Raw genomic sequence first — 16,435 nt, 5'->3', positions numbered from 1 at the left:
GTCGTAAGGGAATACATCTACTTAGGGCAGGTAGTGACGGCGGATCCGGATCATGAGACGGAAATAATCATAAGAATAAGAATGGGCTGGGGTGCATTTGGCAGGCATTCTCAGATCATGAACAGCAGGTTGCCATTATCCCTCAAGAGAAAAGTATATAATAGCTGTGTCTTACCAGTACTCACCTACGGGGCAGAAACCTGGAGGCTTACGAAAAGGGTTCTACTCAAATTGAGGACGACGCAACGAGTTATGGAAAGAATAATGATAGGTGTAACGTTAAGGGATAAGAAAAGAGCAGATTGGGTGAGGGAACAAACGCGAGTTAATGACATCTTAGTTGAAATCAAGAAAAAGAAATGGGCATGGGCAGGACATGTAATGAGAAGGGAGGGAAGATAACCGATGGTCATTAAGGGTTACGGAATGGATTCCAAGGGAAGGGAAGCGTAGCAGAGGGCGGCAGAAAGTTAGGTGGGCGGATGAGATTAAGAAGTTTGCAGGGACGACATGGCCACAATTAGTACATGACCGGGGTTGTTGGAGAAGTATGGGAGAGGCCTTTGCCCTGCAGTGGGCGTAACCAGGCTGATGATGATGATGATGATGATGAACACATAAAAATTGGCAGAAAGCAATTATTCAGTAACTGTTTTCAGAGCACATAAGCAACCTACACAGTGTAAATTTTCAGTACACATCACCAAAAAGTGGCCTTCATTTTTTCAAAATACTAAATATCTGCTTTTTTTCCTCTTGCTGGGAAACATGTAATAGTGTAACTCCTATTTAGAAACAGCCTGAAAATGAAATTGTCAAAGGAAGAAGTGACAATTGCCTTTAGAAAAAATTTGTACTGAAATGGCTTTGCATGACATTTTCATGAGCCTATGTACGATAAGTCATGATAACGCAATTAAATTCGACAGTTATACCTGCAAGAGATAGATTGGACTTTTCATGATGATAACATACTGAGACTGTATGCTTTGTTGACTATCTCTGGACAGAGATAAATAGTTCCGGCATTTGATAATCCTACGAGTTCATGCCGTAAGGCATACAATCACTGGGTGTGGCTAATTACAGTGCTTTATTTGAACCTCCCCCTTGCCCACAGGTTAAATGTAGCAAGCTGATTCAAACACAGATATAGCAGTCCCAAAAAACTGGACATGATGCAAGTTGCACAAGCTGACATTTGTTGCGGCGGGAAGTGCCCAGCGCCAGGCATATTCTGTGACGTGAACGTGTATGGTATATCCCACGCGTCATTCGCTTCAGGGCGTCCCGAGAAGGCACACAATCCTCGCTGTCCAAGCAGAGGATGCGTAGTAAAGAAAAGCATTACTTATGAAGTGGCTCTGCCTTTCCCTTATGGCTTCTCTCTCCCTCTCTCTATTAATAAAGAAAATTTAGCTTCAGCTGTGTTTTTGTTGGACTTTCCAGCATGCAGCTGAAAGTGGCGGCTTTCAAAAGTCGAGGGGGGGGGGAGTGCCCTCCTTGCCCTTGGGAAGTGCCTTGGGAGATACACCTGCGGATATAATACGTCACATGAGTAATCACTGCAAGTTGGCTCATACCATAGAAGCATGAACTAACATGCCTTTTAACATCTTGTAACATTTCTGCGTGGTTGGTGCTTGGCAGTGTCACCATGAAGCATGAAAAGGCACTTTTGCATGCACTGTTACGGTTCACTTTTGCCCATGGGAACTTCACATGGTTGCGGTCTCCCTTTGAAGGCAGGGTTAAGTTGGGGGACAGGGCCTGCTAGATAATGCTAAACTTGGGCGTATGCCAAACGGCCTTCATAGTAAGACGCTTTATTGACAATCTGCTACTGAATTGTTCGACTCATGGTTAGCAGTGAGCTTTTTTTTCACGTTATGTAGTATACTTGTATGTGCTGCTAAGTAGTGTGCTAGCCTGCCTAAACGTAACTGGCTTGCACCCTTGTGACACAGTGTAGGCCAATTGTGCTGACTCTGCACGCAGGCAATTCACGCATGCACGAGTGGGGCTTCAAGCACTTCCGCAAGACTCTCCCACCTCCGCCCAGATACAAGGCAAGGCGCTCATGTGCAGCACATTTTCCAATTCAGTGCACACCCATAGGCTGCCACACAGCTCTGCTTTCTTAGGAACACAGCAGACCAGCTTGGCTGTGTTCTTATTTTCATTCATTTGGCAGACAAGGTTCACTATTAATAGAAAAAATGAAAACTGAATTTTCTTTTTGCTCTGGAATCTCAATTCCAATATGTCATTGTCACATTTCAGTGCTCTCTTGTGCATGAGCTATTTTAGTGTAAGGGAAGTTGAGTTTCTGTAAATTGTCATGTAGTCCATTTAACCAATAAACAATTTGACCCTTTCAGGATGGTAAAAAAATGAAAAAAGAAAGCTTGCCAAGAAGACATCATTTTTTTTGCTGTGCAAATGATTCTGACAATCACATAAAGCCAGCTGATGTGAAATATATTTGTGAAAAAGGTGAATTTAACTAGGAAATAAGTTGTTTTACATTTTCGAGATCAAGATTTGAGCAACACAGTTGCTCACATTGTCTTTAGGCCTGCATGAAAAAAAAAAGAGAGAGAGAAGTGCTGGATGAGCTGGTCATGTCTGTCTTTTTTGTACACTCTGGTTCGACGAGCTGAGCTCATTTTTCGTCCTTAAAGGGTTAACTTTAGTGTTCCTTTAAACGACACAGTGCTGTGAAAACATTACCCAGGCACTCACATTCTCAACTGCTGGTGGCATAACCTTTGAAATTCGACAAGATGGTCCTGAGAAGTGCTTGGGTTTCAAGCACAGTGTCCTGTAGGTGCAGTACGTTACGTCCCCGTTGTCACAGAAATTTTGGAAAGACTTTTTGAAAGCTGTTGTGCAAACATGCTTTAGGGCAGATATTTGAACCTGAGTTTTATACAGTGGGTTAAAACTTAATTCAAAATGCCCGGCGATTTGGGCGGGTTGGGGCCATAAGCACCCTAACCCTAGCCTAGGTGATGGTCTTGAGTCCTTGGAGACGGGTCGCTTCCTCAGCGTGCTGGACGGCGCACAATTGATCGGCAAAGTTGTGGCTGAGCAGGGCTGTCACCCATTTGCATTGTATCAAATTCAGTTTGCCACCGCATACCAAACTGAGTTTTGCACAGCGAATAATTTTATATCGAACCGTGTGGAGACCTAGCACAAGCAGAGTGTATAAATGCCCCACCAGCACCTCAGTAATAGTGCCAAGCACATGTGTTTAGTGGACAGGGACGCATTAGTACTGTCTCCACATCCTTGTCTCATGTTCTGCCTATGACAGATGTCGTAGGGCGTGTTCGCCTGCACTCCAAGAAATATTGTAACACTTCACTGCTTGCTCGCACTTGCATTGCAGACTAGAATCCAGCCTCGGGCTGACAAGGTAGGCATTTTTACACCATCCTAATGATGTTGGTGCATGCTTGGAAATGTAGCTAAATAAATGCTTGAACTGTCACAGACAAAACTATTTACTTTACTGGATGAGAGAACTTTTTATGGACTCCACATGCATGCAGCCTATAATTGAGGTATGCATGCACATATATATAGACCACAGCTATCACGATCACTACTTGCAATATGATGTATTCTCAGTGTTTTCACAGGATTTTGTACTGTATAGTGTAAACAGCAGACACACGAGATAAAGACACGGGGCTGTCGTCTTGTGCATTCTGTTTATGCCACATTGTGTAGAATGCCGTGCACACTGTAATATAGTGCATTACCCACCTATTTTAATTTTCTTTGGATCCACATTTTGCAAACTTTTGTCTTTAGCAGTGCCTCTGTTGAAATCAATGGTTGGACGACATCTCGTCTGGTTGGGAGGAAGCATGTTGAATGAAAAAATTTCAAAAATGCCGAAAAATAAGAATAGGTTAAAAACCTTTAAAGACGTTTTGTTTTTAAGGCACTGTGAACAAAGCTTCCATACAGAAACCGAAACATAATAAAACATTTTTAACCTTTTTCTTTCGTTCAACATAGTGCCTCTGTTATATTGCGTTGCACATGCCAGTTATACATGACTCCTCTGGATAAACTGACTTTTTTGCGCTCAAAGTTCGCATAGATGTGGGAACTCATGGTGGATGCTTTTGGGTGCATGCATTTGTTGCCCCGTTTCACCAGATTAAATCCAAACTATGTATGTTTTGTCTGCAGTGGCGCGAGACAAAAAGTGTAGAATTTACTGGAACAGAACAGTGGTGCTGTCACTGTGATGCCAAAATACAGTGTCTGCTATGTTTTATCTAGCTTTGCTCTGGCAGTGACAAATGGTGCCACAATTTTTTTATTATGAAGTTGCTCCCCCCTCCTCTTCCTTTTTTTTTGTGGGCTGCCACAGACGATGTGCTCTTCGGACTTATTCAGGACATAACATGATGCATCCAAACTGCATCCATGTCACTTCTGTGCAAAACGTTAAGCTTACTGTAATTGTGCCTCATGTGAAACATGTTAACAAATTGCCCTCTTTTGCACCATTTTTGCAGAGAGACGTACGAGAAGTGTACAAATTTATTGAGCTTGCCCTCGTACTTGACCAAGCTATGGTGAGTAGGTCTATCTATCCATAGCTGTTTTGTCTGCATTTCTTTCTTTGTGGTCAAAAGGAAAAGGAAGCATATCTACTGCTGTAAAAGATTTACCAAAACATTTATGTGATCTGCATTGAGCAATAAGATGGACCAAAATTGAAGGCCACATTTTCCAGGAAGTTACCAAGATAAAAGATGTGCAATTACTTCATTTGACCTGTATTGTTAGCAGATTAGTATTACATTAGCATTAAGAGACTTGGAATAGTGCTAAAATAATGCTAATATGTAAGAAAGTAGTCTGCAAGGAATTTATTATTTAGAAACCCATTAGCTTGTTCTCTGTATTTTTACAAAATGTTAACTAAGGTAATAAGGTAAGGTATAATTGAATTCACTATCATTAAACAAGCTGGCTTCATTATACAAAAAATGATATTTATGCAATTAATTAGGCTACAATTGAGAAATGTGCTGATATAACTGTGTGTAGCCAATTCAGTGAACGTAAACTAGGGGTCGCACCCGATGTGTGAAGGCAGTATATGTGAATGTCTTCATAAATATCTGAAAGGATTTCAGAAATGCAATAATTTTTCTAAAAAAATGTGGAGAAATGGCTCTTTTAAAGGTGCCCTGCAACATTATTTTGAGTGTAAATAATTTCGCTTCAAAGATTATTTGTACGATCTTGAGCTCAACAGCAAAATACTTTTAAAATCGGCCCATGCAAGCTATAGTTATTCAACAGTCTAATTGCCTCTAGTTCGTAAAAGTAGCTCTAGTTCACTAACATATATTGTATTTTATTCACCCTGCATATACTTCGTGCCTGCAGTAGGTATTAATTAATTAAATAAATAAATTAAATAATAAATAAAACGACCAGTCGGGGAGAGAGTAGCATGGTACATCTATTGAAAGAGTAGTCAGCCGAGCCCCCTGCCTCATGTCACAGCTGTGGCTATTTTAACCTTTATGTTTATTGACGAAAAGGCTGTGAAATCTCATCTTATCACATTTTTACAGTTGTTTGTAGAGTATGAGGAATATGTTTACCAACTATGCATCCAAAGGGCTTTGAGTAAAGAAAGTTACATCGCAAGTAACACACAACAGCTGACCAGTAAAAAGAAGAGAGAAAGAAATAAAGAAAAAGAAAACTACGCATATAGAAAGTCATCCTTATGCATGAGATAACTTGACCATCAATGTGAACACTGCAGGTTACAAAAGAAAAGGCGAAATCACAAATGGTGAGCACAAAATAATACAAAAGCAGGCACCTACATTGAATGGCTGTAGCAAAATTATACACACATAGATATAATATGTCTGCACTGTACTATGAAAAGTTTAATAGTGAGATGTTGATACAATGTTGTTAGAAGGACCATTTCAGCCTGGTATGGCAAAAGGCAATGCAAATAAACACTTGGATAGTGATGACTATGTGCATTAAACTGACATTATTATGAAGGCCACATGACATGTGCATAAGAGATTGAAATGGCAGCAAGTGTGATGTGCTGAAGTAAATGCACTTATGAAAGAGACAAAGAAAGTCGATACGGCGACATACGGCGAGTGCCTGCTTACGGTGACAATACGGGGAGTGCTTGCTCGATTGCGGACCGAAATTCAAGGGGTGTCGGCCCCAAATCCAGCAGGCAGAGAGCTAGGCTTATACCGTCTCCTAGTGATTGCAGGCTCGTCTGGCTGGCTCGTTCACTCCCTTCGGCATCAATAAAATCAAATGTATTGCAGTTTAAGTTGGGGGATTCTCATCCGTGCTCTTGGGACAAAGGAACGACAATACAGTCGTGCAGACAATCACAAGGGCATTTATTGCACCTTTCATAGATCACTGCCTGCTAGTCGAGTTGCTATCCACAAAACACGCCGATGGGCGCACAACAAATCTAGGAAGTCCGACTCACCACGACCGGATAACGAGCAAATATGTTCGCCCCATGCTGGATCCCAACGCTTGGTCGTTCGCGCGTACGGTCACGCGAACGGTGGTGCAGTCGAATGAGGCCTCGCAAGACGGTCTCGCAGAAGCATGGATCGGCACACGCGCAGGACGTCCGCGCCACTGCTGAACCCGAACCAAAGAGGACGTCCTTTCCGCGCCCAAGTAACCCTGCCATGAGGCGGCGTTAGCAGCGCAACACTCGCGCCATCTCTCGTACTGCGCTTCTACCACACCGACCGCCGCAGGCACCAGGCCACGCGGCGAAGCCGGATCACAGGAGACGGGAGCTATGCGGGAAAACAATGCATCGGAGGACGCGTGAGAGTCGCGCATCCCCACAAAGTGCGACATTGTTGTGAACACGTTGTGCTGACCAACATAGGCGTTTTGTTACAAGCTGCATGCGGTCATGTCCCAAGGTCATGTCCCGATTCGACGGCACAGCAAGCTTCTAGTCATTGGCTGCTGTCAACGGAGCTGACACTGCGGACGTGGCCTTGCTAAAACACATCTACTCTGCTCGCATAGTCATGTTTATGTTAGAATCTTGTTTAAAACAAGAGAGATGTGTAAACATGTTTTTTTTTTACTTCATTTGCAAAGTCATTCTGAGCATCAGTGGCAGTTCTGGGCACAGCTACGCGCCACTTGCTCATTCGTACCACATGTCCTGAATCGTCATATGTGGAAAGTCGTACTCCGACGCATCATATGACAAATCGCATGAAAAATCGCACCACGTGTCTCGCACTTGATTAACGTGACACTTTGCACGTTTGACCAAAACGGCGACTGACGAGGGCTATGGCTATGCAGATACCTGGCCATGGTGAACTGTCGCCTTGACAAAAGTTTGGCTAAACAATACATTTTTTTCTCATTAAATTACGTAATTTTGCGTAATTTAATATACAATTTCGTAAAAAAAATACCAGAAAAAACTGTAGTCAAGCTGTCCGATGAAAATGCATGAAGCTGTGAAGGGTGGGGGTAAGGGGTGCTTACTCAGTATTTGGCGTTAATTTTTACACCGCCTACTCATGGTGAGGACTTCGAAGAAGTTGCAGTTTCATAGCTGAAAAATGTACTAACCCAGCTGCCTAATTCAGCACCAGGCCCTCATGGCATTACTACAAAAATAATGAAAACATTAAGATATTGCTGCAAGCATTACTTATTTATTTATTTATTTATTTATTTATTTATTTATTTATTTATTTATTTATTTATTGAACATACCTTACAGGCCCCTTGACAGGGCATTGAGCAGCGGGGGTAATAAAAAGTGCAAAGTAACTTGTCAGTGTACAAACATACGGCTCAAATTTGCAATTAAACACAAAGAAAAGGAGAGGAATCGATGATAATGTGTTATGACGGCAAATATAAGGTTGGGCGGGAAAAAGGATAACAGGAAAAAAAAAATATTGGCTGGCATTATACATAAGGCAAAACTGCACACAAGAACTATAAAGTATATCAATCACAATGACAACAGTAAAAAGAAAGGAAACTACAACCAAAGATAGACTGCCAAATATGCGGATTCTAGGCGCAGGAACAGTTGGCAGAATTTCAAAGATGCACAACGGTAGGGCATGATAACAATGCAGGAACTAATTGCGTGCACATTAAAATATAAAAAATGCAGTAGAGCACAAAGTAGGATACAAAAAAAAAAACACACACGCAGTGGTACAAAAATGACGGATGTCTTTGGTCTTAAAGCTGTCAAAATAACAAATAAATAAATGCACGGGTAGTATACAGAACATGGGTAGTATACAGAACATGGCACCGGAAGTAAAACAAAATTGGAAAAACTAGTGGCAAGTTTTTATTGCGAAAAGAAAGAGTGCAGAAGTTGACGGAAACTATCGGGGTCTGGTTCGGATGCGATGTTGTCTGGAAGACTATTCCACAAATGTATGGTGTGAGGAAGAGCAGATGAGTTGAAAGCGTGAGTTGACCCATATAATCACGTGAAACTTAAGTGATTATGCAGCCGACGTGATGTAATGGAAGGAGCATCAAGGTGAAGTGGGAATGGTCTGTTGGTGTATGTATATTTGTGAAAAAGGCATAAGAAGGCAATGTCGCGTAGAGCACTAAGGGGTTCAAGTGAAAGATTGAGCTTAATTTGCGTTATGCTATTATGGTTGTCATAATTGCGTGAAATGAAACAGGCGGCTCTATTCTGAACCGCTTCAAGCATGTTAATTAAATAATTGTGGTAGGGGAACCAGATAGATGCGGCGAATTCAAGTTGTGGGCGAAAGAAGGTCTGATAAGGTTAAGATACTTACCGTGATAAACCATTCTGTTAAAAATTCATGGATTCCTCCGGAATGGAGACTTGCAAAAGTAATCCCGTTATTAAAAAAGCAAGGTGCCCATTATGTATAAGATAACATTAGGCCAATATCTCTTACATCTATCCTAGTAAAACTCATGAAAAGAATCTTACACGACCGTATAGATAATTGGCTGATAGAGAACATGATCTTGAGCCCATGCCAAATTGGCTTCAGACGTGGGTGCTCGATTTGGTGTGCCCATGTCAACCTAGATAGTTGTATTCAATTAGCTCGATGTTAGAAAAAATATGCAGCCTTAGTCACTTTGGATATCACTAAGGCGAATGACAGTGTAGAACATGTAAGCCTAATAAACGTGCTTCAGAATGCAGGTCTACCAAATTATTTTGTTGCATGGGTTTATGAATATTTAAATGGCAGGGAATTTTACTGCTCTCAATGCGGATTGTCTTCATTAACGTATCAACAGTCAAGAGGCCTACCACAAGGATCAGTCCTATCGCCATTGCTGTTGAATGCTTTACTGAGCACTGTACCTTTGTGACAGGATGTCTTATATGCTGACGACATAGCATCTTTTGCTGTATCGGTAGACTTACATGCTTTTACCAAACTCTACAGTCCTATACGAGCCGCCTAGAATTGTGGCTTGATGGCATTAACCTCTCTCTTAATATCAGAAAAAGTGCCATCCTAATTTTCCCTCAAAGCGTTCCTGTGCAAATGTCGATTCTTTATCGACAAGGAAGTAACCCGCAGGTGAATTCACTTAAACACTTATGTGTAATGTGCTCCGAAAAGCTTAATTGGAGGCTGTGTATGTAGTACCTTAAAGGAAGCACGGGCAGTAGGAATGCTGCATAGACTTAGCAGCAATCGATCAGGTCAATATGCCCTCATAATGATCTGTTGCATGTATGTTCGCCCAATAATAGAGTTCAGCTGCGTTTTGTTTTCTGGCAGACCTGCATACAAAATTCGGCGTCTGGTTCTATTAGAACAAGAGGCATTACGTTTATGTCTTGGGCTTCCTAAATTTGTCGCTAATGATGTCTTATATCCAGAAGCACAGCTGTCTTCTCTTCTCAAGTGTTTTTATATCCTGACTGTTCAAACTTTTCTAAAGCTATGTGCATCACCACAGAGGAGATAACTATATGTTTTCATTAATGAATTGGCCTCATATTTTGGCTATCAATGGTATTGCTCACGTTGCCCTCCAGTTGGTTTCGTACAAAAACTATTGGACCCATTAAATGTTCACCTATGTGAGGTGGTCCTACTAAATTCCTATGTTCCAGTCGCTAAAATTGAATTTGATGATATTTTTCCAAGCAATGCTAAACATTTGCCTTATCAATATCTGAATATTTATTTATTTATTCATGTACCCTAAAGGCACGAGGGCATTACATGGGGGGGAGTAGTGTACAAACCTTCAATCAATTCACCAATCGAGTACAAAAATGATATACAGGTAGAACAGAACATAAACTACTATAAAGACAAATCTTGGAAACTAAACAGGAAAGCATAACAGAACAAGCTAACAAGGCTGAGCATTCATATCCTAAAATAGTAGTCAAGTGGACGAATTTGTGCATGATACAGTGTTTTTAACAAGACAATATAAGCACATAACAAATCTGAGACAATTACATTCAGACACCAAGATGAAGCTTTAATTTGCAAGTGAATTAGTGATGGTTTGTTATACAGACAATATCTTCTGGTAGTTGATTCCAATGATTAACAGTGAGGACTAAAGGTGAATATAAATACAGGTTTGTTCTGGCGAAGAAAGGTTCCAACTTGAATTCGTGGCCTAGTTGAACGAATATTTGGAGGGCAGGTTTAGTAAGTACATATAGATGGGAACCGTTGTGATACATTGTCTGAAAGAGAGATAAAAGCGAGAGTAGTCCGCGCGATTGCAGAGAAGGCAAGTTTAGGGACATTTTTATTTCGGTAATGCTAGGTGTCCGAGAGTAATTCTTTGTTATGAAACGGGGACTTTTGTTCTGAAGAGATTTGAGTACTATGAGGTATGCCTGGTGAGGGCTCCAGATTTGTGAAGCATAATCAAGTTTAAGGCAGACTAGTGTATTGTGAGCTAAAAGTTTAGTAGCGGAGTTGGTGAAGTGCAAGTGAGACCTAATGAATCCGAGTGTTTTAAAAGCGCTGCTAGTTATAGTGTCAGTATGTAAGTTCCATGATAAATCAGACGCAAAATGAACACCGAGGTATTTAAAGTTGGATGCATGTTCAACTGGTTTGTTATTTGGTCTGTAGTGATGCATTATTGGACTCAATTTTGTGCTGAAAGAAACAGTTTTTGTTTTGTTCACGTTGACTTCCATTTGCCAGTCCTTGCACCATTTATCTTTTCTTTATTTATTCTTTATTCAAGAATTACCCCGCATTGCCCGAAGGCGTTATAGCAGGGGGGTTACAGGAGGGAAAAAAACAAATCTTCATTCGTACAGCACACTTGCTCTTCACACAGCTGATTCCACTCCACAATAGTTTTGACAAAAAAGGAATCCACAAACAAGTACGTCCTGGCACGGTATTCGCGGATTTTAAGTGAATGGTCATTACGCCTAGAAATATAATGTGGTTCTTTCAAGTAGCTTTTACTGCTAATTCCAGTCTTATTATTAAATATGAGGTATAAAAACTTCAGTCTCAACTTTTTCCGCCGAGAGGAAAGCAGTTCCCAATTCAATTCAAGTTTCATTTCGGTACAACTTTCTCTCCACCCATACCGCCCCAGGACGAACCTAGCAGCTCGGTTTTGAATTCTTTCCAGCTTATCAATCAAGTTTTTCTGCGCGGGGTCCCAGACGGCACATGCGTATTCCAAAATTGGTCTAACACATGTTAGGTAAGCAGTTTTCTTTAGGTTCGGCTGTGAACATTTCAAGTTCCTCTGAATAAAATAAAATTGAGGGCCCTACCAGCTTTTACAATGACGTCATCCACATGAGCAGACCATGAGCAGTCGGATGAGAGCGTCACACCTAGATACTTGTATATAGGTTCGTTTTTTATCAGGGTATTATTTATCTGGTAAAGATTTACAATCCGCTTCTTCTTTCTTGTAAAACATACATGAACACACTTTTTTAAATTCAAATTCATCTTCCATGTGGAACACCAAGTATTAATACATTCTAAGTCAGATTGTAATATGGCAGCATCTTGTTCACTCTTAATCTTCCTATAAACAACACAATCGTCGGCAAACAACCGTATACATGAAGAAATACCAACAGAAATATCATTTATATAAAGTAGAAACAAACAACAAACAATCTAACCTGTTTAGGTCATTCTGCAAGTTATTAGCATCTTCAGCGTTAGTGACCTTTCTCTATATCATGTAGTCATCCGTGAATGACCTTATGGTGGAAGTAATAAAATTAGCGATATCATTAATGTAAATTAGAAATAAAATTGGTCCAAGCACAGATCTCTGCGGCACTCCTGATTTCACGTGTGCTTATGGGGAATTATTCTCGTTAACTACAACGGTTTGATAGGGGTTAGTTAGGAACTCAGTTACCCGATTGATTACTTGAGTGTTTAAATTAAGACTGCTAAGCTTTTTTATGAGCTGAGCGTGAGGGACCTTGTCAAAAGCTTTTCTAAAATCCACAAAAACGGCGTCAATCTGGCACATAAAAGGTACAGCAATGTGAATGTCGGTAATTAACTCAAATAACTGCATTTCGCAAGATTGACTGTGCAGGAAACTAAGCTGGTTAGAAAAAAAAATTATTTTCCTCCAAGTACTTCATGACTGCAGATTAAATAGTGTGCTCACGCAGTTTGCTGCCAATACTAGTGAGCGAGATTGGCCTGTAGTTAGTTAGGTTAGAGTGGTCACCCAATTTAAATATAGAGATTACGTGGGCTACCTTCTAGTCGTCGGGTGCACAGCCTGTGTCAAGAGATTGTTGAAACGCAGCACTTAACATGTGACTTACTTGGGGCTTTGTTTTCTTAAGTAGCTTAGGGCATATGTCGTCAGGCCCAGGTGCAGAATTCGCTAGAAGGCGATCAATGGCTGTTGCGATGCCTCCGGGAGTGATATTGTTACGGAAAGATAAAAGAAGGGCGAGGAAGCAGAAGATCGCGTGACGCTAGCTGCTGTGTGTTGTTGCTAGTCAGCCATCTTAACCCCATTGACTCTGCTTGTGTATATATTGTAAATACAGTCTGTCTATACATCCAACATCCCTTAACATATTAGTGGGAGGTGCAGGGTACCACGGCTGGAAACGGAGCTCTGCAGTGGACGTCGCATTACCTTCCTCACCATGACTGACGGTGAGCACATGGGATCAACATTGTTGCTGCCTTCAAGGTCACCATCGCCAGCTGCGTCGCTGTCCCCTTTGGTTGTGGTTGTGCAACCCAAGCACCCCGGAACTTTTAGCGACACTGATGGCGCCGACGTTGAAGAGTGGGTGGCTATGTATGAACCCGCGAGTGGAATCAACAGATGGGACCCTACGCTTATGCTAGCTAACCTGTTGTTCTACCTAAGAGACACGGCAAAGCTGTGGTTCGAAAATCATGAAGAGGAGCTGACCAGCTGGGACCAATGCAAAGAGAAGTTAACAGAGTTGTTTGGCAAACCAGCCAGCCATAAAATTGCCACAAAGCAGGAATTTGCCTGCCGTGCCCAATCCCCCATGGAGTCCTATGTTTCGTACATCCAGGACGTGCCGGTGCTTAGTTGTAAAGACGATCCAACATGACAGCGACTGAGAACGTAGAGCATGTGCTCAAGGGAATTGCTGATGACTCCTTCAATTTGCTCATGTGCAAAAGCTGCCCTACAGTTGATGCTATCATCAAAGAGTGCCGACAATTCGAGCAGGCCAAAAGCCAACGCATCCTGCAACCATTCGCCAGACTTTCCAATACTGCCGCAACGTTGACAGGTGAAGGTCAGCCCGCACAGCAGCATGCGTCGTCATTAGAGGACGTGGTGCGAATCGTTCGACGTGAACTGGACGTGATGGTGCCCGCAGCTTTCTGTTGGCATAGCCCCGATGCTACCCCTTTTTCAGTCTCCCTCATACAAGCCATCGTTCGCCACGAACTTGAAAACATTGGCCTACATTCTGTCTGTGCTGTCTCCAACCCCAGAGCCAACGAACCCCCTTCTACAATTTTTGCTCCACCCCGACACTTCTCTATGCGTTATCGCAACCCGACTGAGGGGAGAACTGCGGACGACCAGCCGATATGTTTCACCTGTCGCTGCATTGGTCATGTTGCCCGATACTGTCGCAACTCGTGGCCCTCAACACCTCGCACGCCGACCAACCTGAGCCATTTTAATGGAAATACCCGCAATGTTTCACCCACTGCCAAGTCTAACAGCACCGACAACTCTGCTAGGAACACGTGGTACAGCTGCTCACCATTGCCGCGTGGACACCAGTCTCGTTCACCACAAACATGTCACCCATCTTCCCGTTCGCTGCAGCCACATTGCTTTTCGTCCCCTGTTGCTTTTGGCCACACCCTTTCGGAAAACTAAGAATTGCAGCGCTCGGAGGTGGGGCTGCATTGCCTAGTACTGCAGCAAATACCCAGTCTGTGCCCACAAAGAGAAGTGTAGTTGACGTTAAAATAGACGGCGTACCTGTCCAAGCACTCGTCAACACTGGAGCCCACATACATCTGTGACGAGTGCTAACTTGCGTAGACGTTTAAAGAAGGTCCTCACCTCAGCAGCTGCCCGAGTGCTTCGTGTGGCCGGTGGCGGTGTGCTGGTTGTTCTTGGAATGTGTACTGCACGTTTAAGTATAGCCGGCCACTCTAATTCTGTTCTCTTTGCTGTGATCGACAACTGCCCTCACGATGTTATCCTTGGATTGGACTTTTTATCCACTCATTCTGCTCTCATCGACTGCGCGACCGGCATTCTTTAGTTGGAACTGCCTCAAGTCGCTGATGCTCCGAGCACCACTCCACCACACTTGTGTTCGCTTCAAGATATGTGTCTGTCACCTGAGGTAGTCACTTATGTCGCATTGATCGCACAGCCACAGATTCCTGACGGTGAATATGTCCTTCACCCCATCATCGACATGCTTTTGAACCGGAACGTTGCTCTTCTGCATACGCTGGTGACGATTACTAATAACGGCATCATTCTTCCGCTTCTGAATTTCAGCCTGTGCCCTCAAGTGCTTCCAGCTGGCATGTTCTTGGCCAGTGTTTCTAATACTTCCGTATTTGACATTGAAAGTCTGAATGCTGAGAGTGGTTTCTTAGCGCCAATTGTAGCTCACAGCCCTGGTTCACTAACAGATGACTTAGTGAAGATTATTGCACCTGACCTCACCTCTGTGCAGGCCACGGAAATACGTCTCCTCCTCGAATCGTGCTGTGGCATCTTTGATTTTGGCGACAGGCCTTTAGGCCAAACATCTGTTGTTCACCACCGTATCAACACTGGAGACACGAATCCTATTCATCGGCGCCCCTAGCACGTTTCGCATGCTGAACGTAGAGTCATCCAATCAGAGGTGGACAAAATGCTTCGCAAAGGGGTCATCGAACCATCATCCAGCCCTTGGGCTTCGCCTGTCATCCTTGTGAAAAAAAAAAGATGGTACTTGGCATTTTTGCGCCGATTATCGCCATTGAAACAAGATCACCAGGAAAGATATCTACCCACTATCACGCGTTGATGACGCCTTGGACTGCTTGCATGGAGCTAAGTACTTCTCGTCCATTGATCTTCGATCCAGCTGCTGGCAGATATCAGTTGATGAAATGGACTGCGAGAAGACGGCCATCATCACACCTGATGGTTTATATCAGTTCAGAATCATGCCCTTTGGCCTATGCAATGATCCTGCGACATTTGGATGTATGATGGACTCTTATCTGTGAGGCTTTAAATGGACCACCTATCTTTGTTATCTTGACGTTATTGTTTTTTCTCCCACGTTCGGCAGCCACCTTACCCGGCTTGCTGCCAATCTTGCGATCTTCTGAAAAGCCGGCCTCTAACTGAACTCCATGAAATGGTCGTTATGGAAAGATAAAAGAAGAGAGAGGAAGAAGAAGATCGTGAGATGCTGGCTGCTGCATGTTGTTGCTAGTCAGCCATCTTAACCCCATTCACTCTGCTTGTATATACATTGTAAATACAGTCTGTCTGTACACATATATAACATTTATAAATCTTGCATATGAGAAGTTAAAGAATTAACAAGTAGAGTAGATGATATATGGATTTCATCAATAAAGACAGAGCTAATGAAATTACCGAATTCTATACTAGATAAGTAATATACTAAATGCTAAATAGTATTTTGGAAGACCACCTTGCACACCTAGATACAGAGACTGTTATACCGGTTACAAACACTGGCTTCCATCTGTGAAGAAAAGGAAGGTGTGGGCATTGTATCACCACATCTAAATTGGTCTTTTTCCATTCGGCTACCTGACTTCATGCTTATCTTTCAGGTGGAATTATTGGCAATTGTCTTGGCTTTATGCAAATTACCATT

At 42.5% G+C, this 16,435-nt stretch overlaps 1 protein-coding gene across 6 annotated transcripts in view; it reads left to right on the top strand.

Moving 5' to 3' along the window:
* Window positions 1-16,435, top strand: part of mmd (disintegrin and metalloproteinase domain-containing protein mind-meld) — a 336,846-nt gene that overhangs the window by 150,009 nt on the left and 170,402 nt on the right. For 5 of the 6 annotated variants that reach the window (XM_065455165.2, XM_065455163.2, XM_065455161.2 and 2 more), the window contains 3 exons: window positions 1,999-2,069; window positions 3,398-3,424; window positions 4,545-4,604. In XM_065455165.2, the coding sequence (XP_065311237.1) occupies window positions 1,999-2,069; window positions 3,398-3,424; window positions 4,545-4,604 (158 nt within the window). The remainder of the gene's footprint in view (window positions 1-1,998; window positions 2,070-3,397; window positions 3,425-4,544; window positions 4,605-16,435) is intronic. The other variant, XM_065455162.2, reaches the window with a different exon arrangement.

Source organism: Dermacentor albipictus, chromosome 1 (genome assembly GCF_038994185.2).
Source record: "Dermacentor albipictus isolate Rhodes 1998 colony chromosome 1, USDA_Dalb.pri_finalv2, whole genome shotgun sequence".
Classification (NCBI taxonomy): Eukaryota; Metazoa; Arthropoda; class Arachnida; order Ixodida; family Ixodidae; genus Dermacentor; species Dermacentor albipictus.
Note: the sequence above shows the minus strand (reverse complement) of the source record. Positions and strands in the feature narration are given on the sequence as shown.